General features: G+C 55.7%; 7 protein-coding genes across 7 annotated transcripts; 5 read left to right on the forward strand and 2 right to left on the reverse strand.

Annotated features, from left to right (window-relative positions):
- Positions 1-679: 679 nt before the first annotated feature.
- GGS23DRAFT_612275 (uncharacterized protein) lies at positions 680-3,340 on the forward strand (the record flags this gene model as incomplete). Its single annotated transcript, XM_051520476.1, has 7 exons — positions 680-793; positions 860-900; positions 1,035-1,205; positions 1,274-1,900; positions 1,988-2,184; positions 2,287-2,510; positions 2,608-3,340. 7 exons carry the CDS (start codon positions 680-682, stop codon positions 2,626-2,628), a joined length of 1,395 nt encoding a protein of 464 aa, XP_051375881.1. The 3' UTR covers positions 2,629-3,340.
- Positions 3,341-4,351: 1,011 nt separating this feature from the next.
- On the reverse strand, positions 4,352-6,562 carry GGS23DRAFT_592512 (protein phosphatase 2A regulatory B subunit; the record flags this gene model as incomplete). The annotated part of the gene is made up of 4 exons (XM_051517887.1): positions 4,352-4,724; positions 4,780-6,035; positions 6,107-6,463; positions 6,542-6,562. The coding sequence occupies 4 exons, from the start codon at positions 6,560-6,562 to the stop codon at positions 4,352-4,354; spliced, it is 2,007 nt and encodes a 668-aa protein (XP_051375882.1).
- Positions 6,563-9,343: 2,781 nt separating this feature from the next.
- On the forward strand, positions 9,344-11,922 carry GGS23DRAFT_164707 (uncharacterized protein). Its single transcript, XM_051511481.1, has 3 exons — positions 9,344-9,657; positions 9,714-10,134; positions 10,193-11,922. The coding sequence occupies exons 1-3, from the start codon at positions 9,487-9,489 to the stop codon at positions 11,476-11,478; spliced, it is 1,878 nt and encodes a 625-aa protein (XP_051375883.1). The 5' UTR covers positions 9,344-9,486; the 3' UTR covers positions 11,479-11,922.
- GGS23DRAFT_164708 (uncharacterized protein) lies at positions 11,923-13,625 on the forward strand. Its single transcript, XM_051511482.1, has 3 exons — positions 11,923-12,361; positions 12,453-12,566; positions 12,652-13,625. The coding sequence occupies exons 2-3, from the start codon at positions 12,457-12,459 to the stop codon at positions 13,412-13,414; spliced, it is 873 nt and encodes a 290-aa protein (XP_051375884.1). The 5' UTR covers positions 11,923-12,361; positions 12,453-12,456; the 3' UTR covers positions 13,415-13,625.
- On the reverse strand, positions 13,626-15,623 carry GGS23DRAFT_164756 (N2227-domain-containing protein). The gene is made up of 2 exons (XM_051511483.1): positions 15,209-15,623; positions 13,626-14,983 (listed from the first exon to the last, which is right to left on the reverse strand). The coding sequence occupies exons 1-2, from the start codon at positions 15,406-15,408 to the stop codon at positions 13,837-13,839; spliced, it is 1,347 nt and encodes a 448-aa protein (XP_051375885.1). The 5' UTR covers positions 15,409-15,623; the 3' UTR covers positions 13,626-13,836.
- Positions 15,624-16,340: 717 nt separating this feature from the next.
- GGS23DRAFT_547196 (uncharacterized protein) lies at positions 16,341-17,615 on the forward strand. The gene is made up of 2 exons (XM_051515073.1): positions 16,341-16,684; positions 16,759-17,615. Exons 1-2 carry the CDS (start codon positions 16,499-16,501, stop codon positions 17,026-17,028), a joined length of 456 nt encoding a protein of 151 aa, XP_051375886.1. The 5' UTR covers positions 16,341-16,498; the 3' UTR covers positions 17,029-17,615.
- Positions 17,616-21,435: 3,820 nt separating this feature from the next.
- GGS23DRAFT_164820 (armadillo-type protein) lies at positions 21,436-25,128 on the forward strand. Its single transcript, XM_051511484.1, has 3 exons — positions 21,436-22,147; positions 22,268-24,886; positions 24,944-25,128. The coding sequence occupies exons 1-3, from the start codon at positions 22,046-22,048 to the stop codon at positions 25,043-25,045; spliced, it is 2,823 nt and encodes a 940-aa protein (XP_051375887.1). The 5' UTR covers positions 21,436-22,045; the 3' UTR covers positions 25,046-25,128.
- Positions 25,129-25,647: the final 519 nt, after the last annotated feature.

The raw sequence follows: 25,647 nt of genomic DNA on the forward strand, positions 1-25,647 counted from the left end.
ACCACGCTAGGTAGGTACGTAGGTGCCACCACCACACCACGCATAAGTACCTAACATAGGCAGGTACCTACGCATTGTTGTCTAAGCAGGTTGCGTAATCAGGCGCGCCATTGGCTGGTCCGGCTCGCCGTGGCTTCCTAAGCAGCCGCTCTGGTTCGGACGATTACGTAGCAGACATGTAAGGTCATTGTCGCGGGCCGATCAGCTGATTTGTCGTGGTACCGACGTACATGGCGCCGGGGTCGACTTATAGTACAGAGGCAGAACCCAGCCAAGCTGTGAAGCCATGTGGAACGCTGCCCATACCAGCACCGCAACAGCCATCCTACCCCGATCCCAGCGAGACGACCCAATCGCCCATCACTGCGTGCCCTATGCCACCTGCTCGCTGCCTGCTTCGCGTGCCACCGATACACCTTTACGCTCCCCCCCGCCCAGATCTGATCCCATGCCCATTTGTAAGCCCAGAGTCCGCCTGTTGCTTCGGCCCCCGAGCTGGAGCGAAGCACGGATTTAGCTCGAATATGTGTCCCCCAGACCGTCGTAGACTACAAGTATGCCAGGAGCCCTGAGCCGTCGCTCGAACCAAGAGGGCTGCGAGAAGCCGCAAGGAGCTGCGAGAGTGCGCCTGGGAATGAGACTGTCTAGACAACCTCCGGTTCCGGTATAGCTCATCGCCATGGCCACTGCCTATACTATCCGTATCGCCCCCGACAATACTGGGCTCTGCAAAGTCCGACAGGATGAGTCCACCGCCAAGGCCGCCTCTGACTTGTTGCAGGACGACCTCGAGGTAAGCCTCGCCTTCGAGCGCGGCTGGTTGTGCTGATCGCCCCTGACCCGGGTGCTGAATGTCCAGAAACACCATGTCTTCTTCAACCCCCGGGGGTTCCATAACCAGTAAGCCAACCAACCCCCTTCCTCCCTCACGTCGTTGCCGAGCTCATACATACATACACCCACACCCACACGTACACAATATATACAGACATGCGTACAGGTAACCCACGTGCTAACTCGGGGTCGCAATCAAGTATAAGCCACCACATCCTGTCCTTGTACGGCACCGGCGCTTCCTCTGAGGACATGAAGAAGGGCTTCGATGGAAACAAGTCCTACCAGCGACCGGCATTCGAGGCCCACCGGGAGGTGATCGAGGGGCTGAAGGACTGGGAGGTGGCCAAGGGGCGTCTAGCAAACGAACTGTAAGTCAAGCCTCGTGCTCTCCAATCTCGACCGTGGCGGCTGACCTCGTGCCGGGGACCTGCGCAAGGCACTATCCCGACTTCCTCGCCTTCTTCCAAAAGGAAATCGAGAGGCTCGGGTGGCAGCAGGTGCTGAAAGAATATGTCTTCAACGGCGACACCAAGAGCGAGGACATGATGCTTAGGATGTTTTCCGGTGAGCTGGTCGGCCAGACGGCGATGCCGCGATACATGCTCCCCAAAGGGTGCCCGGACTGGAAGTTGACAGCTTCACCAGCTCTCCTCCACTCCCTGATCCAGCTGATGTACGGCGTGGAATGGGAGCAGCCCGCCATGGTCGCCATGGGCCTGGCGCAGGCCGCCGTCCACCGAGACAGCCTGAGAGCCTTCCTCCTCGGCGCGGAGGAGGCCGCCAAGTCGAACCCGGACCCGATGCCCAGTATCGTGAGCCTTCTCGAGGAGATCCGGTCGAACAAGACCGTTGCGGCGGCCGTCGAAAAGGCCGGCATCGACGAAATCCGCCAGGGAGTCCTCGAGGGAACCTGGGACGAGACCATCGCGATTGCGAGCCGTGTCAAGATCAAGCCCGAGGAGCTGGACGAGCGCACCGCCGAGATGTACGACTCCACCATCTACGCCAGCGCCGCCGCCGCGTTCCGGCCCGGCAAATACCCCAAGTTCGACTTCATCCTCATGTAAGCCCCAACTGCAGCCAGCCTTCCCACTCGTCGGGTCTTGCAGTGGGGATATCCGCTAACCGCTCGCGCGCGCCACCTCCCCAGGCACCACGTCAACGTCAATCCCATCTTCCTCGTCATAAACCGCCAGGACTGGATCCCGATCGAGAGCAAGGTGCGTCTCCTCGAGTGGAAGATACGCATCGATATTGCCCACTACGTCAACAGGGGCTGCCCCCCTCTCAGTCTCGAGAACGTCGCGTCGTATGTTCCGACGGATAAGAGTATTGGCCCGGCAGACGGTGAGTGTTATCTGCTTGATAACTCTGTCCCTTCCTCTCTCTCTCTCTCCCCTACGCGAGACGTGCCTATGTTGACAGCGAGAAACGCAAACCGGCAAACAGCCCAACTGCCCCGCGTCCACGCCCTGGACGACGACGGGCACGCCATCAAGCTCTTCCGGGCGCTTATCCTAGGCCGGGAGCTTAGCGAAAAGTACGGCGACAGGGACTGGGCCAACGTCAAGGGCGACTGCTTGTGGACGCGGCTCATCCACCTCATGGTCGACTCGGCGGAGTCGCCCGGACCGCGTTGGATCCGCAGTAAGATGCTAGGGGCGTCCTGGGCAGTGAGTATTTCTTTTTACGTCTCTACCCTCTGTGCTCGCGTACCCCCCCGCCTTTCCCTGTCGCTAGCAAGACCCAGTGGTTGATATAGCCTTGTAGTTTATCCCGGACCTACCGTAAGGTGGCGGAGGTGGTATGCCATTCGCCGGGTTGGTCGGGGAGGTCTGTTCTTGTAAGAACACGTGTAAAATTAGCACACACGCACACACGCACGCACACTCCCCTTTTAGTCATTGATTTTGGTGCGACGAGGGTACTGCTTGCTGTGTCGAAGAGAAGAAGGAAAAAAAATAAAAAGCCATCCTAGGCAGTTAAGGGGAGAGGCGGATGGTCTGGCGTCATCGTTCAGTATATGTAGCACCTAGGTACATATATAAACCCGAAATAACTCGGTGCAATACACGGCCAGTGTGAGCTTTACCTTGCCATTCTTTGCGGAGCGGTCAACGGCCCGGGGGGGGACAGTATCGGTCGACGTGCATGAGGCTCTCTCCTTCTCCTTCTCCCTCTCATCGGGGAAAACGCGGGGACCGGCGCGACGACGCCGCAACACCCTCGCCTCCAGCAACGCGCACAGCGGCAGCACCGCCCGTCTTCGCTGCGGCCGCGGCATATTTTCGCTTCTCTTCGTATCACGACGCACGACACGCGTGTAGGGTAGGATTCACGGCCATCATAGGAAGAAGAATAAGAAGAGAACCCTCAGGGATACGGTGAAACCAGGGAGAGAAAAAAAGTCGAGTTTTCTTTTCTTGGGAGAACAGAGAAGAAAAAGAGAAGAAAAAGAGAAGAAAAAAAGAAAAGGAAATGGGGTATGGGGTATGGGGTGGCAGGGGGAGGGGGAAGGAGAGGTATAAGGTACCCCATACACACACAAGAAGGGGGGGGGGGGCAAAGCCCCAGAAGTCTATGAAGATTGCATTATCGTTGACGAAGCAAGCCATTTCTCATTCCATTGCCCGGTGTTGTTGTTTTTTAGAAAACCCTCTCCCTTTCCTCCCTCCTCCTTTATACGCCCGCCACGCATAGGTCTGAGTCCTATTTTTTTGGTTGACTCCTCGGTCCCCTCCCCCACACACAGCACACAAACACCGGCAACGACAACAAGATCCATACACGGCATCGAGAGAAGAATCGGTCCTCCTCTGCTTCCTCGAGCCGTGCCGCCCACCCATCCATTCATACGTAGTAGCACCGCTTATCGTGCTCCGCCGCCACCAATGCGCGCGCCTCTCGATAAAGGGGGCCGCTCCCCTTCTGTCTCCAAGTGGTGTTGTGTGCTTTCCTCGCTCAGAACTGTCTCCCGGTCTAGTGTTTCCCCTCAATACCTCGTAGGCGGCGAAGAGTAACATAGTTTCCCCCAAGGGAATCTATGCGACAGATAAATTTCACCCGGGAAGGGGGCCCGTAGTTGGGTGTGTGGCAATAGAAATGGAGAACATCTGGAGCTGTCAAGCATGTACGCGGATGAAAGCACTGGAAATAACAAGTGCTCAACACCCGGGTATTGCCCAGGACAGGATCTCGGCTCCTAGTGGGGAAAAGAACCGCCAGACGACTCTCCATCAAGTCGAAATTGTGATCCGGACGTGGACGCTCTCGAGTCGGCCGATGCTTAGGATCCGAGGCCAGGCCGGAAGTTAGGAGGGAGGGGGGTTCCGTCGATTTACCGAAAAAAAAATCGTGGACGAGGGGAAAATGCATGGTTGTGCGCGGGTCAAAGTAGAATTTCTAGGAGGTTCGTGTAAACCGGGCCACCATGGCTTACAAAGTCTATCGAGAGGAAATCCGAGCACTAGAAACACGCTTCATGTCCAGACGAGGATAAAGACGCGGCGAGTAATCACCGCTGGCTCCTAGCGGAGCCTACCGAACTTTGCCGCTCATGAGCATTTGCCCGGCGATTGCTTCGGTCGGCATCCTGCAACTTAAGCGAATCCAACCTCTTTTGGTTGTCCTCCGTCACCGAATCCGCCTCCTCAACTCGTGGTAATATATTTAGCTTCGCCGTTGTGCTGCCGTTCCCGGGAACGCCATTTGACGGCCTCCTCTTGTTAGCTTGTTCTGTGATCGCGGCCCACTTCCTCTCTCGGAGAGCCTCCCTCGCAGCCGCATTGTTTTGCTGCTCTGTGTACTCGTGGGAGCAATCGTCGAAGAGCTGTGGGTTGATCTCCATAAAGAGCTTCATCGCGTTGTACACCATTCCGTGGATAGTACTGGGGTATCCGGTTAGCCTGAGAAACCATCACTCGTGCGCCGCAGCCTGCTTACCGGTTCCAATGTCCCTTAGAATTTTCGTAGAGCGGTGCAAACATGATGGGGAGGATAATCTCGACGTTATCGCTCACGAGGTTGCAAAAGTATTCGTTATTCCAGAAGTACAATGCCCGCTCCGCAACCTGGAAATGCGGGCTGGCTACCGATTTGGCGAGTTGGTGGAACAGGGGCTCCTGAACCTTGGCGAACTCTGCGGGATCCATCACCTCGAAAATGTCCTCGACTTCATTCAGATACATGACTTCCTTGGTGCTATTAACCTTGGGCCAGTATCGGAGTAGGCCGAGCACAACCTCTTCGGTGAGGGATGCGTCTTTTTCTAGGAATTGAACGATACAGTAGGCGAGCTGTGGGTGGTACATACTCAGACTCTTGACCTTGTGAAGAGGGAGTAGAACTCGCGTGAGAAATAGCTTGTGCTCCTCCTTGAGAGGCAGTGCGAATCCGTTAATGATAGACCCTAGAATTTCCAGAAGTTCGGCTACTCCGTTGAATCTCTCCGTTTCGTAGGTGAATTGGAAGAACACGTTATTGATCGAACGCCGGATGAAGGACCGGAGGTTGAGGAACTTCCCGTAGATTCGATGTAGGGTCGTCTTGAGAAAGTCCCTCTCGCGTGGATCTTCCGAGTCGAACAGCTCCAGGAGTTGAAGCACGAAGCTGTGGTCGATATAAGACTTAGCAATGTTGGTGTTGAAGTCCTGGCTCTCGATAAACCGCAGGAAGAACTCGTAGACGACCTGGATGTGCGGCCAAGCCACCTCGAGGACGGGTTCATCCTCTTCGGGATCGAACGCATCTCCCTGCGGATTCATCGGCGGGGGGATCGGGCGGAAGAGGTTCTTGGCAAACATCTCGACAACTCGAGGGTACATAGGTTCGGTGATTACTTGTCTATTATTGGCCACATAATCAAGCAACTCGTGCAGAGCCAGACGCTTGATCTCCTTGGACTTCATGTCGGCGCTGGCATCGTTGAAGTCGAATATGACATTGCACTGGTCAATCTTCTGCATGAACAACTCCTGTCGCCTGTTGGGCGGAACTTCGTGGAAGCCGGGCAGCTTCTCGAGCTCTCGGTGGGCAGAGATATCGAATCGAGACGAATGCTGTCTCTTGGGCGTCCTTAGGCCCTCGGGGACGTCTTTTGGTGTCTGGTGGAGGCGGTCGAACATGAGGGACTTCTGACCGGCTTTAGGCGGGGCAAGATCGTGCGGCATCGTCTCGGCAGCGCCAGGGGGTGGGATGTGCTACTCGGTAGTGCATTCATTAGCCCACATCTCGAAAGAGCAGTCAGGAAGGACATGGGACATCAGCATACTGGAGCGCTTGGGCTGATGACTACCGTCGGCGGGAGGGTACCGCCGTGACGAGAAGACGCGCCAGCACCATTAGGCGACGGCTGGGTACCGATATTGAACCGGTCGGGAAGAACCTGACTAGGAAGCTGACTCGGCTGGCCTTGCAGAGCAGGACCGCCGTGGTCGGGGCCGTGGATCCCGGCATTTCCAGGGGGCAGAGGCTTGTTTCTGATGTCATTCAAAGTCGACGTGGACGAAGACGGAGTCAGGACAGGCGATTGTGTCTCCCTCGAGCCGCTAGAGGATGGGGAAGCAGTGCCATCCTTCGAGTCCTTATTCTTCTTAGAGGACTTGCTGTCACCCTTGCCCCTCGAGAGCTGTTACACATCCATTGATTAGTGCGGATGATACACGGGAAGCGTCGAATGTAGCCAAGGAGAGCAAGCAATACATACAGCACGGCTGAAGCGCTTCATATTTATAGGTCACAGCCCGCGAGGTTACGGCGGGGTGGCGACGCCCGACTCGCTTGTCTTGTGAGGTATAAGTTGGCGAGGGGAGGAGGGGGGGGATAGTGTCGAAGGATGTCGGATTCGCGTTGGGAGACGCGTCGCCGAAGCGGAACTTTACCGGTTTCGAGACGTCGGCAGGGTCAGACAGGGTGCCCGGCAGTCGGGGTCGACGAGGGTGCGATCGACCGGAGAGGAATTGCGTGGTGTAGATGTGCGGCGGGAGGACCGAGTGAGAGAGACGAATGGATGGGCGGGATGGCTAAGCATTAACGATGCAGGATTGCGGGTTGCGAATTGGAGATTGCAGATTGCGGATAGGTGTGTGTTGAGGTTGAGGATCTAGCCAGGCCGTGGCCGTCGCAGTACACACACGCGGTGGCGAGGAGGTGAAGACAGGGCTGTCCGTGCAGTCGATGGGAATTGCAAGGGAAGCACGAAGGCTAAGATGGCTCAGATGGGGGCCTCGGGGAGGGGGGGAGGTGGAGGGACGGGGGAGTTATTGAGACTGGCAGGTCGAGAAATGAAAGAAGACGTCGGCGACGAGACACACTGGGACGGAACTCTTGGGTCTCCTGGGTAGGGACTGGTGGTTGAAGATAATGAGTTGTCGTGCTGTAAAGGTGGGTGGAGAGGAGACCTGGTGCTGGCAGAGAGTTATCCTCCTTACTGGTAACTCGGACAGCTGTTGCCAGGTCCGTTTGGCCAGGTTACCGGGTACCTACTCGCGCCAGAATACTTCCACTCTAGGTAACGGCATCGAAGGGCCAAAAAGCAGATTCGCAGGTTGTCACCTGCAGACAGCAGGTCGGGCTGGGAAGCACCTGAAAAGTTGCCTGTCGTATGTCTCTATAGGTACCTAGGTACCTCTCAACGTCCATGCTTGGGTTCCGCCCTGCCTATCGCCCAGGTACGTGCCGTACGGTAGGTACCTTACCTAACCTTAGGCAACGTGGTATGCTCCCCGGTCCGATGTGGGAGCATTTTCAGCTGTACCGGCACCTCCCTCCCCAACCTAGGAGGTAGGTAGCATGTCTTTTCCTAATTTCAACAAATGGCTACACCTGCCGCCAGCGGGACCGCGGTAGTAGTGACGAGACCATGTCGCTTAGCAGCGAGATTAGCTGCCTCCCATCCGCAGGTCCGGCCCTGTCCATACCTGGGCTGCTAGTTAGATTGAGGTATGAGGGAAAAGACCGTCACTGCCGTGATATTGTTTCTCAACGTGATATTAGGAAATTCCCTATATGAAATAAGATTAGTTGGGAGTCCTGGATATATCCAAACCCCTGTTATAGGTAAGCATCTTCTTTCTACTAACCCTGCCTACCTCCTTAGGTACTTACGTAGCATGTTTATATAGGTATATATGAGGTACCTAGGTACCTGCCTAGTAATAGGTACCTAGTACCTAAGGTACCCGCCTACCTCCTGCCTACACTTTTAGATACTGACTTTTTTCTACAAGTATAAAGATAGGATTTACCACCGATTCTGTATCCCTTCGGCGCTTATCGCAATAGTATAGCGTGTTGGATATTCTCTTCGCTAAGGTATGCAGGCACGTATGTCCCGGTATGCGGCAGCTTCGAATTCGGCGTATTTACGAAGACCGCCTGTGTGTGGGCAGGGAGGAGGAGAATGTGCATTTGTAAAGCCTGGGCACAGCCTGCGGTCCCTTAGGTCCCTAAATGCAGACACGCACTTCTCATAGTAGATACCTGGTACCTAGGTACCTAGGTAGATGTTAATATCGCCTACCACACAGGTACCTGCCCAAATGCCCGTAGGTACCTAATGTGTTGTTGTTGCAGTGGGTCGCTACCTAAGTAGGTACCTAGGTACCTTTCACCCAGCCAGGTACCTCGGGCAGGAGGTAGTATAGTATAGTAATGACGCAGAACAGCATCAATAAGGTACATAGCAAATCAGGGTTTGTTGGCAAGCGGGGGCGGATTGAGTTCAGACGAGAGGATGGAATACGTACATCTCCCGAGTGCTGCATGTACACACATAGGTACTTCGGACCGCCTACCACCCACCTAGGAACCTAGAGATACTTATCGCGACTAAAGTTATACTTTTATGCATACAACTGTGTAAAACGCCGAAGGCCGTCAAGTGAGTGCATGTACACGCACATAGGCATGTGCGCACGAAATGCATATACCTTGGGTGCCTCCATAAGGCTATGAGGTAGCTTTATGAGAGAGAGGTATGCTCCACTGAACACACTTATGAGTACCTATACTCGGCCCAACTGCACGTTGCTGATTGGCTCCCGGCCGTCTGCTCCGATTAGATACGCAAAGTAGATCCTACCGAATGTCGCACGCTGTGGCATTGGACCCTCCATTTCTCTCCCACCCACGTCTGCAAAAAGATATCGAGTCTACGGGTTCTTCCGTTCTGCGCAGCTTGACACTTACGAGTACAGTCCCGGGAGGAGATGCAGGGGTAGCCGAGGATTGCGCCGCATCCAGAGAGGAAAAAGACGCCGGCCAGTTTCCAGTTGGCCGCCGAATAGTTGTCACCGCCAGCGTGTCGGACCGGAATAGCTACCTACCAATACGGAATAGGTGCCACGACGCCGCCCAACGCTAAGTCGAACCTAAGCGTCCTGTAGCTTCAAGCTTCGACAGTGGGAATGAGACATCACGGAGCGACGTAAGGAAACCAACAACAGGAACCTGTCCGGGGTGTGTAAGTGCGAGAAGTACCGGCCATCCCACGAGGTGCGAAGAGAGCAACGCCCCTTATCGCGGCGTCGTTGATATCTACACATACTTCTAGATAGGTACACGCGATGGATGAGCGGTCCATAAGAGTCCGTTGGAGCTCCGTATTATGCGCGCCTCTACTATAGTCTGCAACAAAATACCTACTTCGTAATGATGGAAGGCGACGGTCCATATCCCCTCGACCATTCGAGTGAAACCGATGGTGGTGCGCCGGTCTTCGATGTGCCCGAGAGGAGGATAGTGGCTATAGAACACCCGTGTGTCTTGCGCAATCTCGATAGGGGGCTCGCTTCGTTTGGACAGGAGCCCGACTTTCACAAGGTTGGTACTCCTGCTGCTATCTGCTCGGACGAATATTAACCGCCACATCAATACAGCTTCTTATAGACACGCCAGAGCCGAGTTCGATTCCTCTATGGTTCCGGCCTGAAAACCCGACGTCAAAGCCTATCGTGTCGCATCATGCCGCGACCAACAACATCCTGCTCAAAATAACCGTCCCTAAGAGGACGGGCAGGAAGCGGAAGAGGGGAAGCAACGAGCCGTTTACCGGCGATGTCGACGGCGTCGATGCCAGTTCCTTCGGCTCCGAAGTCACTCAAGTCAGCTCCGTAGGCCGACGCGACACGCCAAGGTCTATCCTCCGCAAGATGCGGGACAATATCGACGATTACCAGACTGAAGTCGTCGGGGTGGTCCGAGATAGTCACAGATATCGGGGTCTCGCGGATTTCCAATTCGCCAACTCGAGCTCTTCTTTCTTAACGAAAACCGCGGAGCACTTGCTTCCCATGCAAGGTAGGCGAGAAACGCGGCCTAGCCGTCCGCGACGGGAGTCGGCTAACCTAGGTGCTAGTTCCCAAATTGAGGCAATTCCGGTTTTCCCCTGGCGTGGCGACGGGCCCGGGCCAGGAAATCATACCCCCGCCTCATTTCACCGACAAAGTCATCGGGTTCAATTACAACTACGAACAGAACCCGAACGTGAGGATCGGCGGCCTCGATGAGGTGGGGCAGCCAAAGCTCACGAATGTCCAGGGGAGGAAAAAACACTCGTACGGTTACTTCATCAACCACAACACGTTCCCCGTGCCCCAGAAACCTCGGCGCCAGCCAGATGCCACCTACCGGATACCGGACGACCTGCTAGGCCAACTTCGCGCTTTGATGGAAGAAAGGCCGGTGTGGACACGTCGCGCCATTCTCAATCGCGTAACAGGCAACTATACCGATTCGCTTCTTAGAATCGCGCTCCAGCTTGTCGGATACCAATTCAGGGGTGGACCGTGGCGCGACGCTTTCGTAAAGTACGGCGTCGACCCCCGAACGGATCCTAAGTTTCGAATCTACCAGACCCTAGCCTTCAAATTGGAGAAGAACATCGTAGGAACAAACAAAGTGCCGTGGGAAATTATCAGGAAGGACCAGTTCAAGAAGCGTTTGGCGGACAATCGCGATAGCCACATCTGGGACGGCGAACGCTTTTCTACGGACGGGAAGTTCTGGCAGGTCTGCGATATTACGGATTCGTTTGTGCGAAATATCATCGACCACGCGCCTCTTCGGGGCGAGTGCGACCTAGCGGACTCCGGGTGGTATTACCGCGGCATGTGGACCAAGGTCAAGATGGTCATGAAGGTGAAGATGGTAGCCATCAAGCGGGGAAGGATGGGCTCGGACGAGGACGACCCCCAGAAGCCGGGGTTCATCTACAACTCATTCCTCAATTCTAGAATCGGGCTATGGCCCGATACGACAGACAAGCCCATCGGCCTAACCATCGACCCGTTCCTCCGGCCGATAAAAGACCCGGACGGAAGACGACGCAGGCGCGCGCCCAATATCAAGCTGAAGCCGGACTCAGCCGAAGCGGATGCCCGCTCGAGCCCGGTCGGCGAAGATTTGGACAACTGGGACTCGGACGGGATGTTCAACGGAGAGGGCGGGCTAGGCGGTCAAGACGAGGGTGTCTTGGCGGAAGAGAGCGGTTGGTACGAGGCTATTTCCGACGACGATGCGGGCGAGGACACGGACGAGTATTACAGCCAGGGGAGCGACGGGAGAGACTACGGGGAAGAGGACGAAGACGAACGCGAGCAAGGCGATTACGATTCTGCGATGGAAGACAACCCGGCGCGATAGGCGGGCGAGTTAGCCGAGCCGGACTGCCAAGAAGAGAGAGAAAAAGGAGGGGAGGCAAGACGAAGCGAAGAGGCGTAGAGGTGTGTAGTCCCCACATACGACGCCCTCTCTCCGTTCTACGCGCCTGCTTGGCGCCCTCGTGATTGTTGGCGCACCGGTGAGCGACGAGTAGGTACCTAAGGCGTATACATTCCATTATCCATCCGTAAGCATGTTCTACCTACCTAAGGTACCTCCACGCACACGTAGGTACAAATGCGCATGGGATTTGGGTTATTGGGTACCTTAGGTAGAGGTGCCTCTAGTGCATCGGCCAGGTACCTGGCCTCGTTAGGAGGTACCTCCTGGTAGGGCCGTGTTGGGAGGTTTGTGGGGTTGAACCTGAACCTGATCGCTTGGCGGCCGTAAGCCTCGGCAAGTCCTCACAAAGGCCGGGGAACTTGATCCATCGCGCGCGCTACCTGGGGTACTTTGGCCGATGGCCGCGGGCGCCCACGGGGTCAAGTACTTATGGTGGCCATGTGCCCGCCACCGTGCGTTCTTGATAGATACCTACGTATATATTGACGCGGCAACGGACATCTCGCCCTCGTTCCAGGTTCATAATCCCTACAATCACTCCGACGAGTTGTCCAATTGCCCACTCGTCCAATGCTCAACCCTTCTGAAGCCGACGTCTCGTCCCTCTCCGCGGCGATTCGACTCGTATAGGGTTGTTTTGTTTGGGTACTTCTAGCCACGACCTTCACCTCGCAGCTCGTCCAAGTCTAGGCTACCTTTTAGCCCCGTATAGTCTCGAGTACTCTGCGGGACGCTTATACCACCATTACCGAGGTCGAGCCGGCATAGGTGTATATAGTATACATATCTAAGCACCTTACTTGTATGCCCATACCGGTCACCACTAACCTACACCGTCTCTCCCCGTCACCTTCGAAGCAACGGCCACTGATCATCACCCTCTAGCCACCCAGAACCATGGCCGACGAGACCGCCCTCCACGACTTCCCGTCGCTCTTCTCCCTCAAGGGCAAGATCGCCGTCGTTACTGGCGGCTCTAGGGGCTTGGGCCTCAACGCGGCATCGGCGTGAGTCCTACCCGTCCCAGGAAGCCAGGGAGGCAGACAACCAGCCCGTGGTCAACTCCGAGACTGACCATCCCTCTGCCCACAGCTTCCTCCAGGCCGGCTGCGCGACTGTGTTCATCAGCTCGCGCAAGGCCAAGGCCTGCGACGCCGCCGTCGCCCAGCTCAACGCGCTGCCGAGCCTAGCCCCGGGGGCCCGCGCCATCGCCGCCCCAGCCGACTGCTCGTCTCTGGCGGGCGTGCGCTCGCTCGTCGAGCAGGTCCGCCGCCACGCCGACCACGTCGACATCCTCTTCGCCAACGCCGGCGCCACCTGGGGCGAGGCCTTCGACACGCACCCCGACACGGCCTTCTCGAAGGTCATGGACCTCAACGTGCGCGGCGTGTTCCTGCTCGCGCAGCAGTTCGCGCCGCTGCTCGAGGCCCGCGCGACCCGCGACGACCCCTCGCGCATCATCATCACCGCCTCCGTCGCCGGGCTCAGCGTCGGCACGCTCGGGCCCCAGGCCACCTTCGGCTACTCGGCCAGCAAGGCCGCCGTCATCCACCTCGGCCGCAACCTCGCCGTCGAGCTCGCCCCCCGCCACGTCCTCGTCAACTCCATCTGCCCCGGCTTCTTCCCCACCAAGATGGCCAACGGCCTCCTCGCCCTCACCGGCGGCGTCGACCGCCACGCCCAGGCCAACCCCGCCGGCCGCCTCGGCCGCCCCGAGGACATCGCCGGCGCCGTCGTCTACCTTGCCTCCCGCGCCGGCTCCCACGTCAACGGCGCCGCCATCGAGATCGACGGCGGCTCCCTCTGGAGCCGCGGCGGCCTGTTCGAGGCCAACGCCCCCGAGCCCAAGCTGTGAGAGGTTGGTTGCGTCGTGCGTATATGTATGATAGTATTACTAGTCGAGAAAGGCCGAACAAGAGGGAAAAGATCTCACGAGGCTGACTACCGTGAACGATCTATGATATGGAAGGGACCTAGGAAATATGCAACTGTTATTATCTATGCAAGTTCTACGTCGCCATGTCGTATCACCGGCATATTCTCGCCTCCTACCATTATTGCGACCGTAGTATATATGTCTTATAGGTCACAGGTCTATAATATCCCTCCCTATGCATGTCATGACCTCGTTAACGTCTCCGCGCGCTGGCGGTAGAAGTAAGTGGTATCCGTGCGAAAGAGATTTTTTCGTCTCAAAACCCCAGATGCAAATGCTTGTTAGAAACTTCCGTTTCGCCCTCCCCTCTCCTCTCCTCCCGAGGCCTAGTCGGTACGCCCTTAGGGGCCAGTCCCGGGTTCGGCGGCGGCGACGGGTTTCCGCACAACCCAATGGCTGGCCTTGTACACCATCTGCAGCATGCTCTGGGCGTCCTGCACGTAGGGCGCGTGTAGGCCCTTCTCCCGCTTCTCGACGACGAAGCCCATGCGCTCGACCAGCGCGACGACCTCGTCGTCGGTGAGCTCGAAGCTCCCGGGCTCCGCGATGCCCGACACGCTGCTCTCGTCGTAGTCGCCGTCGCCGTCGTATCCGTGGTGCCCGGGCACGTGGTTCTCCCAGTGCCACAGCAGGGGGCCGACGTTGATGAGCACGCCGCCGGGCTTCAGGCAGCTCCGGATGACCTCGAGGTAGCGGATCAGGTTCGGGGCCGTGTCGAGGAAGAAGACCGCGGCCACGGCGTCGTACGAGTCCCTGTGGCCCTCGTCGCCGTACAGGCAGAGGAAGTCGGCTGCGCACATCTGCATCGACCCGATGCCTTGGGTCGACGCGAGCGTAGTTTGCGGGTGGATGTCGGGGATCTTGTAAGCTCTAAACTGGTTCTCTCGGGTCTGGTGGTTGGAGAAGCTGTGGATCCATGGGTATATCGTGTGCTGCCCCGCTTGCTCAGACCAATTAAGTATGTAGGACGACGCCAACAGCTGATGGTATGATATCTCGTTTCCTTCGCTCTCGTAGCCTAACCGGCAGAGATCGAAGACTAAGCGTCCCAGCCCGGCGCCGGGAACCAACACCTTCATCCGGACCCCGTCGTTACGCTTGGCCCTTTCTGCCTGCAGGACGTCGTAAACGGGACCGTAGCAAGCGTCGCGCTCGATGGCGCCCTCGGTCGACCAGTCACGGTAAAATTGCCGAATAATGCTCCGGGCCTTATCCAGGTCATTGTACTTAGCAATACCGGACCATTCCTCGGGCATGGTGGGTTCCTCTCCCGACGTCGTGCTAGCCACACCAAAGGATCGAAGGCCGGCCTTGACGATTATGCGAGCAAGCTCTGCGTTGCACTCTATGGCATCGTCTATCCGCGACAACATATCCAAATATGAGAAGGGAGGTTGGGCAAGCAACTGCCAGTGTGCTTGAGGCAGAGCGTAAAATGCTTGCCTGCGAAGATGGGTGCAATTTAGGTGGGCCGTCTTCGCGTATTGACTGTGTTATAGGTAGGTGTTCGTTAGTGTTCGCAACACAGATATAGGAACCGCGCGCCGGCGGAGGATCTATCCATATACTAAGAAGGACGGGGATGTATACTACGAGCGTGGAAAAACCTCTATCTTCCTCTCACTCATACAGAACAACCCCCCCCCCCCCCCTCCTCCCTCTCTCCCTCTCTCGGACACCCGCACACCCACACACATCTATATATATACATACATACCTAAGAGAGGGGGGCGTGGACGAGAGAAAAAAGCAGGAAGCACTGTAAAAGATACGATACGACGATAGGCCGATAATACTGACCTAAACGAATCAAGAGCGCAGAATATGACTCGGATCTCCTCTGGGTCCTCCGAGGTCTCCTCGACACCACTCCATTGTGAATTATCATCGCGAGCCCGGTTTACCGACTCCATCACGAGCGGTGAGAGACGCTACCCCAAGGAGGAGAAAGCAGGGAAAGAATCAGGAAGGGAATGGCCGGAGTTTGATGAAGACGGAATGGTCCTAACTGATAGCAACCAGAAGCTGACCGGCTTGCGGCGAGATGGCGGGGTAGCACGCGAGACGATGGAGCTGGGGAGGACCGGGTGGAGGGGCACACAGAGAGGATGACCCGATGACAGAGCGGCGGAACGGAGCGAGGTGGCTCTTCATCTACCAGTTGCTAGTATTTTGGCTGTATCGAAGCCAAGAAGAATACATCATTATCTGAATTTCATCATCAATTGCCCACGCAAGCATGGAATGTGTGACGGTGACGAGAGCCGGATTCCGGGGACTCCGGCGTCGTTTTCGAGGTGCTGACGCGGCGTAGCCTCGGATGGAGGGGGCTTGACGGGGAGAGTTAAGATAGTCGGTTCATGTGAAGGTGAGTTAACACAATCTCCGCGAGGGTGAGCCCGGAGCCACCAGATCGAGGTGTACGCCTAGGTAGGTATGTGAAATTGGGAGCTTGAGGTTGAGAAACTGCTCGAGGCGCCTCAGAATTTGCAGATCTCCCGATGTCGTTGCGTACAGAAGAGTACATAGGTACCTACCTGGTAGGTATCTTAGGTACCTAGAGGTACGTAGCCTTAGGGAACTTGGTGTGACCCGTTACATGTAACACTGCACTAGACGTCGCTATGCGTATTAGATAGGTAGGAAGTAGGTAGATAGCCTCGATGCTGTTACCAGGATATCTCTCTACGCAACAATGCTGCGAGAGTCCGGATTACCATATGTAGGTAGGTAGGTACCTACCTCCTACCTGACGTGGGTTGGGACGTAGGTACCTAAGGTACCAATAAACCCCAACACATTGCTGTAGGTAAACCGAATGTGTACCTAAGGTAGGTACCCGCAAATATCATGGAAGCTTATGAAAAGGAGTGCGTAATGTGCCTCCTTTCCTACCTACTATACTCCTACAAACCTAACTCGTACCATAATTCATACCAAGTCATCTGTGGTCAAGTCTGCCGTTGTAGAGGCTCCCCCTAAGTTGAATCCTCCAGTATTAAAATGGCTACGGCAGATACCGAGAACCCGATCCAACTCTCTCTCCCTTTACCACGCTCTTTAGATACGAGGATTCATATGCGCCTAGATATTACGTCCAAAGTTATCGTCATATTCCTCACCACCAAGTCTGTGGATGAGGAGCCTGGAGCAGCACCACTAGGATCGTTCGTCTACGCCTTACCTAACGTATGTAACCTAACCGCCACTCATGAATCTGCGTCTAATATTTTTCTGACATTGTCTGTGCTGCCCGTCTTTAGAAGTACAACCCCAGCCAGCCGCTGTCGACGGCAATCTACTCAGTAGAGGCTACGTTGGAGTTCACCACGCGGCTGGCCAAGATCTTGGCCAAGAAGACGCACATGCCCGTGTACGTGGCGAACTCCATCAGCCTCGCCAGCACGGGGCTCGGGGGGACGGTGGAGGAGGAGATGGAGGCGTTCAGGAGCGTCGTCGATGTCGCTCTCGGTAAGCTTCAGAGTGTCATCAAGCCACCTAACGCCTTGCCAAACGGGACTGGCAGTCCGTGAGGGCGCTACGGATCCCTATGCGGGAAGTGTGTTTTTGGGGAGTAGGTGGCATAGCGCCTTTGCACAATGCCAGCCTTATATAAGAGCCTCGATGGGTCGCGCGGAACCTCGCACGGTAGCCCCCGATAGGAGCTAGGCCGGCGGCTGTCGTCCGTATCTGTCGAGAGAAGCACGTGTGTATTCGGCAAGCTCTCGCTTGCCGTAGACCCAGAGGCACACAGAACGGGGTTCTCGTGAGACTAGACCACCTTGTTTAGTTCGGCGTGCTGCTTGGGGCGTCGATGTCGTATGAGCATATGCTCCCTAGGCCAGACCGGTCTGCGGAGTTAGGCAACCATATACGAGACCTATTAATCCTTCCATCCGTTTGCACGGTGGCTGTACGAAGAGGCACGGATTATAACGGCATGGCTGCCCGAGAGCCGTTACCTAGTTACGGAAATGGTCGTGCTCACTTCTGTCCAATACCCATAGCTCACTGCATATTCAATAGGAGTTGGTGTTGTGAAGGTTCGCCGGCCTACCCTAATGCATCGTCAACGGCCGTTCCCTAGAAACCCCCTCAAGCCGAGGCCATCCAACTTTACCTGTCTTAGGCTACGTATGAGTCTCAGGCTGCTAGAGAAAGCCCCTTCCCGAGTGGAAGAGGGGCTATATGAGTCAAGTACGAGCCGTCGACGGTATCCTATTTCCCTTGAATACGAACCTATATACCGGCTGCCTGGTCTCACTTTCGTGCTTATTATTAACGTTTGAATGGGGTTTATATTGTTGCCATTGGGTTATCCCGTCGCAGACACCTCTATCCTATCTCCCCCCCCTTCACTCGTATCACATCACCTACTTGATCGACGAGCAGTACATATGCCTTTTAAAACTCGGCCCATCGAACCATTCTTGTCTAACCAAACCCGCCATATAGACGTGGTTCGCCCGAGATACTTGCCATCTACAGCACTCGCGATCGAGACAACGCGTAGCACATATAGGAGGGAGACGCCTACGAGGGGACGTCGGTAGTAGTCTAGAATTCACTAGGCAGTGAGACAAGCATACGGCCTAGGGGGGCCTCTCCACTGCCGACATCGTCCTGCTCGGCCGCCCTGGCCAGGGCAGCGGGCTGATCTGCGTCAAAATCGGCAGCCCGGGCGCGGCTATCTGCATACGTCTTCTTGATCCGTGGTCTCTTCCCGACACATACGCGTGCGACGCAACCCCCGCCAGGATCGCCATCACCACCACAACCCGCCACCCACCGCTCGGGCGTACGTTACTTAGTAGTAGACGGCATAGAAAGGAGGGGGCAGGGAAGTCGTAGGATGTTTTCCTTTCCTTCCTTCAGAGGTAGGGTGCCGTCGATGTGCGGCAGCTGGCGGATTCAATAATGAATGCCCTGTGCAGATCCCCGGGTTCTACGGCATCTGGCCTGTCAAAAGTGGCTTGAAGGAAAAAAGTGATTACCTGAGGACAAACTTGAGGGGAAGGGAAAGCGGCCCAGGGAGTGGCCAGGAGATTGCTCACCAACCCGCTTGGGAGAAGCAGCATACCCGTACATGGGTGCGATATCGTATGTATCGAGATTACCTCTCGGGATGGGACAGCCAAACCGGATCCCGTGATATTAAAGAAACCCAGCATCGAAATGTTTGTGTTTCCCGTCGGCCTGAGGGTGCCGCTCACTGTCCCTTGGGGGCCCTTCCCCGAACCCTCAGCTGGACAAGCCCCACGGGAAGTGAATAATGATAGATATGAGAGATGACGGGGGAAACGGAGGGGTAGGCATGGGGATTGACGGGAGGTAGGGGTGATGTACAGGATTTCGTCATAGTGTCGTCCAGATCCCCAGCTGCTCGCCGCCACCGATTCACCTCGTATGTATGCAATGTGTTTATGTATGCCCAGTACCCGATTCTTGTCTCGATGTTCCCTCTGGCCCTTCGTCTTCTCGGTGTGAAGCCATCACCTGCCCGCCCCGGAAACAGGAGGGATGCCCCCAAAACAAAAGGGCAATTAAACCGTGGCAGCCTTTGGCTGACTTGCATCGGCCTGTACCCATCGCGCTGCTTCCACACTGTCTGCCTCCTGGGTAGATAACTTTGGTTTTCGTCCACGTTGATTTATTTTTAGACGAGGGGGCACTTCTTTAATAACAGCAGCCGTCTGGCCCGGCATCGTCTGGGTGGCGATCCGCGTCGCACCGGGGAGGAGGGCGTGCGGTGCCGCGGGTGGCAGTTCATTTCAGTTGCTGCTGTCACGGTGACCTCTCTCCTACACATTGCATGGCATATTTCGTATTCAGAGAGCCCGACCTGGCGGCCTCGTCGCACGGGCTACGACAGTATAGTACCGGCCGTAGTGGAAGGGACCACGAGGAGAGGCGAGTAGGTATAGGTGAGACCTGGCACCGGACGCTCTGTGCGCGGGCCGAATGTGCGTAGGCATACGTGTTCGGCGGGCGTGTCAACGCGTCGGTACGCTTGTTCTCACTCGCTAGCCTCACAGGCGGCCGGATTTATACGCGGAGAGGATAGGCGGGGAGAGGAATATAGAGACGGAGGCCGGAGAGCACGGCGTACACTAGATGGCCAGGGCAAGGTCAGCTGCCCCGTGGACCTGGGGTCTGCAGCGGGCGATGGAGTAGTGGAGACGTGGGTATCGGGAATGGGCTGGACGCTTCACCCGCGTTGAGGGATCTGCCTCTGAAAATCTTGTTTGATTCTTCTACCGCTTCGAGGGTGCCGAAGCTGTGTGCTACGCAAGCTTTGATTGAGCCGTGCGTAATTGTCAGGCCTTGTTTGAGGCCTGGGGGTTGTTTTGTTGCACGGAGCCGCGGCGAAGGTAGAAAACGAATCCGTAAACTGGCTGGCCTCTACATCCCTACGTATGCCTTGCCTACCTACCACCTCCTGCTAACCATTGCCAAGCCTGATGGGAAGATATTACTGAGTAATTCCTACAGAGAGGGAACGGTAGAGGTAGTTATTACGTAAGGATGGGTAAGAAGGAGACTTCAGGTAGCTACCTGGTACCTACCTCTTAAACTGCCTTCCGGGCCATGCATGGCAGGTACCTAACCTAATAGGGTTGCTTTTCCCCCTGGGAAACTGGTACGATTACAGAGTCTAAACAGGTACGTAACCCGATATTATGCACATATTTTATATTTTATTAATATGGGAGATCCCGCTCGCCCACCGTAAATTACTGTGCTACGTAGTATACCACTGCCTGCAGCGATGCGAGTATGAGGCCCTCTGCCATATGTCAACTTAGAGGTTAGGCGTATACGTATACGCAAGTAAATCACTTAATGTAGGTAGATACGCACCTAGGTACCTCCTCTATAAATACATACCTACCTAAGGAGAGGCAGCCTATCCACTTTCGGATACCAGAGAGGTGGGGAGACAGGTATCTGCCTATTAGTGGCATATGTACGTGTACAGCCTACCGTAGGTAGGTACCTTCTCCTAGGCTTACCCAGACCTGGCTAGAGCTTCATGCGTCATGTGCCCAGGGCGCTATCACCGCGCCGTTAGCTGGTGACTGTACCCAAGCCAGAGCCAGGCCAGCAAACTCCTCCCTACCCTACCAACGTTCACAGGTCGGCCCCCCGGCTGCTTGAATTTACGTACAACCTCCTACACATAGGTACCTAGGTATGTGTATTACACATCGACCTGGAGACAGGTCAAGAGGATATGGGACTGGCTCTATGTAGCCTACCCGGTGCCTACCCATGCAGAGGTAGGTAGGTATGTTATAGTGGTTGCATAGCCAACTTAGGTACCTACCTACCTAGGTACCCAGGTATGATAGAGTATGCACGCACATGTTGGGTACCTACCTAGATGTACGTAATGTACACACCATCTAAGCCGCTGTGGGGCCGTAGGAGATATACATTAATAGATAGGTACCTGGTCGACACACACTATGAGCACTACAGGTTAAGTACCCGGGTACCCACTTAGGTCAGTGTGGAGAGTGTGGGTGCAACCTGATGTTTTCCGTCGTCTTGCTTGACCAGCTGTTTATACTCTTACAGCCGAGTACCCCTCTCCATGTACCTGCCTTTGAAGAAGGTGGGCAGTCCTAACCGGTGGGGCGGAAGTGCATACATGCATACCTATATTAGGTACATGCATTATGTACAGATGGGGAGGATGGAAAGGGTTGAAGAAAAAAAAAAAAAAACTAAGAAGGGGGAGAAGAAAGAGGAAGGGGAAGTGGAGGGAGAGAAGGTTGCGGAAGGAGAAGAGGAGTCAACATAGCTAAAGTCACTAGTGGCGTGTGTAAAAAAAAAAAAAAAAAAAAGGTGCATGGCTCTCACCACCACCCCACCAATTAATTGTACCAGTTTTATCCATGAGCCCTGAGAGGCCCTCACCACATCCTCCCTCCCCCCCAAAATCCCACCCTTTGGTAACTCCCAAGGTCACGGCCCCCCCCTTTCCGGACCACAAGATCGATGAACTGTCTATCGATTCCTCCGGGTCACTTGTTACTTACCGTTGGATGTACCCCGATTCTCTTGTGACAATCCAACAGAGCCGTGACGACGACAACAGCCAGGCCGCTCGCCCTTCATTCATTCCACTTACCTCCCATCCCTACTTACACACTACCGCCCCTCGACAAGACAGATCAAGCACGACACAGATCGAGCGGACCCCAGGACAGCATCAAAGAGGGGCCCATCTTGCTGTTTTATCTCAATTATCCCCCGGCTCCCGTCCCTCTGATATTACCAGCATTTTGCCGTCTTTCCTCTCCCGACTCGGTTCAGTTGCTTTCAGCACACACCCCCACCATCACCAGAGAATCCCCATGATATTACTACCATCACCGCGGGGAGCCCATACCTGACCGCCTGTCTCTGCCTGCCTGCCTGCTTCCCACAGCTGTCGCAACACCTCGGGTATCCTCTCTAGACGCCTAGGAGAGTCGAGCACAGCCATTCGAACCTCTTATCTCGAATCCCGCTTCCCCCCCCCCCCCCTTCCCGCTGCCCACCATGGCATGGCAGCCCTCACCCGAGTCCCTGAGCACGCTGGCTGCTTGTCTCAAGGACTCCCTCAGCGGATTTGACGTCGCTGCCCAGAAACATGCCGAGAATGTGAGAGAAGACATCCCTTCCCTTGTCTGCGCTCCTGTCGTCGATAGGCCGTGGGCGTCTGTCGGATCCTCAGCACGCATTTTCGCCGGCGCAAGCTAACAGAGGCTCCCCTCCCTTCAGATGCTCACCCAAGCAAAGGCGTCTCCCGACATCAATAACTATCTCATCTATCTGTTCTCGAGCCAGGAGCCCCCCGCCGGCCTGCAGTGCTCCGTTCAGGACTATTTCCTCGTGCGGTCCGCTGCCGCGATCATGCTCAAGAACAACATCAAGACCGGTTCGAGGCAGATCGCTGCCAACAGCCTCGACCTGATCAAGATGGCGATCCCGCTCGGCCTGCAGGATAAGAACAGCCAGATGCGCAACTATGCTGGCAATATCGCGACCGAGATGATCCGTCGAGGCGGTATCATGAGTTGGCCCGAGCTGCTGCCGGAGCTTCTCAAGATGATCGGCAACGAGACCGGCCAGGTCTCGAATGAAGGCCAGGAGGGCGCCATGGCCGCCATGGCCAAGATCTGCGAAGACAACACCAAGATGCTGGAGCGCGAGCTGAACGGAGAGCGGCCTCTGAACTTCATCCTCCCCAAATTGATACAGGCGACTAAGAGTCCCCTGCCCAAGGTTCGCTCCCAGGCCTTGACAGCCATCAACGTCTTTGCTGCTCGAAAGTCCCAAGCCATGCTCAACTCCGTCGACGACTTGCTGCAACATCTATTCACTCTAGCTACGGACGAGAGCTCCGATGTCCGGATGCAAGTATGCAGAGCATTTATACAACTAGTCGAGTCTCGCCCGGATAAGATACAACCCCATCTCCCCGGTCTAGTCGACTACATCATCGCCCAGCAGCGGAGCGGCGATGAGGATCTAGCCTGCGATGCGGCCGAGTTCTGGCTGGCGGTCGGAGAGCACGAGCATCTGTGGCAATCCCTAAGTCCGTATATCGGCAAGATTATTCCGGTCCTGCTCGAATGCATGGTGTACAGCCCCGAGGACATCGCCCTGCTCGGCGGCGCGTCTGACGACGAAGACGAGGAAGATCGGCAGGAAGACATCAAACCTCAGTTTGCCAAGAAATCGTCGACGCGGCAAGCCAACGGCGAAGGCCCCGCGGATCCTTCGCAGAACGGAAACGCATTCGAGAAACTGGCTAGCATGGACGACCTCGAAGAAGGCGAAATCGATGACCTGGAAGACGGCGACGACGCAAATCCCGACGAGAGGTGGACTCTACGCAAGTGTTCGGCAGCTGCGCTAGACGTATTCGCCCACGACTTCGGGGATCCTGTCTTCGAGTCGATCCTGCCATACCTGACCAAAAATTTGAAGCACGCCGACTGGCCATATCGCGAGGTGGCGGTGCTTGCTTTGGGTGCTGTGTCCGAAGGCTGCATCAACGTAGTGACGCCTCATCTCCCTGAGCTTGTGTCGTACCTAATATCCCTCTTGAACGACCCCGAGCCCGTGGTTCGGCAGATCACCTGCTGGACGCTGGGCCGTTATTCCGCCTGGGCCGCGGATTTAGCCGATCCAACCCAGAAGCAGCTCTATTTCGAACCGATGATGGAGGGTATCCTCACCAAGATGCTAGACAGCAACAAGAGGGTCCAGGAGGCTGGGGCGTCTGCTTTTGCCAACCTCGAGGAGAAGGCGGGAAAGCGACTGGAGCCTTACAGCCTCCCAATAATCCAGCAATACGTTAAATGTTTTAAGAAGTACAAGGACCGGAATATGTACATCCTCTACGATTGCGTGCAGACGTTGGCGGAAAATATCGGGCCCGTCCTCGCTCGGCCTGATCTGGTCAACGAATTGATGCCGGCTCTCATCGAGAGGTGGACCAAAGTAACGGACCAGTCTCGAGAACTCTTCCCCCTGTTGGAGTGCCTGTCCTACGTTGCGATGGCACTGGGCGACGCCTTCACCCCATACGCGCAGCCGATATTCGCTCGCTGCGTCAACATCATCCACCGGAACCTCGAGGCGTCTCTTGCCTTGGCCAATGACCCGTCCATCGACGGCCCCGATAAGGACTTCTTGGTCACGAGTTTAGACCTCCTCAGCGCCATAATCCAGGCGCTCGATCGGTCCAAGTCTGCTAAGCTCGTCCAGGAGTCCCAACCGGCGTTCTTCGAACTCCTCACGTTCTGCATGGAAGACCCGACAGACGAAGTACGGCAGTCGGCGTATGCGCTTCTCGGAGACTGTGCGAAATATGTGTTTGCGCAACTGGAACCCTCGCTGCCGAACATCTTCTCCGTGCTTCTAAAGCAACTGGACCTGGATAGCATTCTAGACGAGGATATGGACAGCGGGTTTGGCGTGGTCAACAATGCGTGCTGGTCCGCGGGCGAGATTGCCATACAACACAAGTCGCGGATGGCGCCTTACGTGCCCGAGCTTTTCCAGCGCTTTGTCGAAATCGTTACCAATCAGGGTATCCCTAAGGGGGTGACGGAGAATGCTGCCATCGCGCTAGGACGCCTTGGACTCGGTAACGGCGAGCTCCTAGCACCGCATCTAGCCGGCTTTGCGGAAGATTTTCTCAAATCCATGGACGAAGTAGACCCATCCGATGAAAAGGCGACAGCCTTCCGAGGTTTCACTGCGATCGTGGAGAAGAATCCTATGGCCATGGAGAAGTCACTCTTACACTTTTTCACTGCCATTGCCCGATATAGAGACTTGAAGCTGCGCAGCGAGACCAAGAACGGACTGCACGAGGACTTCCAAAAGGTACGTGCGAGTTGGGTATCAAAATTGCCCGGATTGCGAGGTCTAACATCAAACTAGGCTATTGGTATTTACCGCCAGATTATCCCGCAGTTTGACCAATTCTTCGGCCAGCTGCAACCTCAGGACCAGGAGGCCCTAAGGACGACGTATGCCTTTTAAACTAACGACACGGAGAACGGTATGACTAGGGATTTAAACAGCACTTGAAGATATTGGGCAGACTTCCCTCGTGCCTCTCCTGTGGTTTTCGCCATTGGTGGTATCAACATTCCGGGACCTATAGCAACTCGCCACCCCTTCGGTATCTGAGGCGAACCACGGAGTATGGGCATGTGCGCCACGTCGATGGCATCCAGGGGCCGTCGCCCTAGGTCTGCGTCGAGGCGTATCAGTGTATGCGCGATCTTTGTTTATCGACATCTCTACGGCTGGATAGGAGAAAGGATGGTTTTGAGTTGTGGACGGAACCAACCGTCACGCACAACTTTAAGTAGTATGGAATGGATACGATTTGGCCGAAGGAGAGAAGCCATGAAAAAAAGCAACGAGCGGATAGCGCTCATACGTCGATGACGACGATGACGATGATGCCACCCACGGGTTGGTAGCAGGACTTGGACTTGGTGTGCCAACGAGAACGTGATAGCCTACCGGGCGTTTGCTACGTTCATCGTAAACACGCATTCATACCCACACGAACTCTACCACACGTACACATCTCACACATATTCACACACTTACACGAACACTTTTAGTAGATA

Source organism: Durotheca rogersii, assembly GCF_024521655.1.
Source record: "Durotheca rogersii strain YMJ 92031201 chromosome Unknown GGS23scaffold_2, whole genome shotgun sequence".
Lineage (NCBI taxonomy): Eukaryota > Fungi > Ascomycota > Sordariomycetes > Xylariales > Xylariaceae > Durotheca > Durotheca rogersii.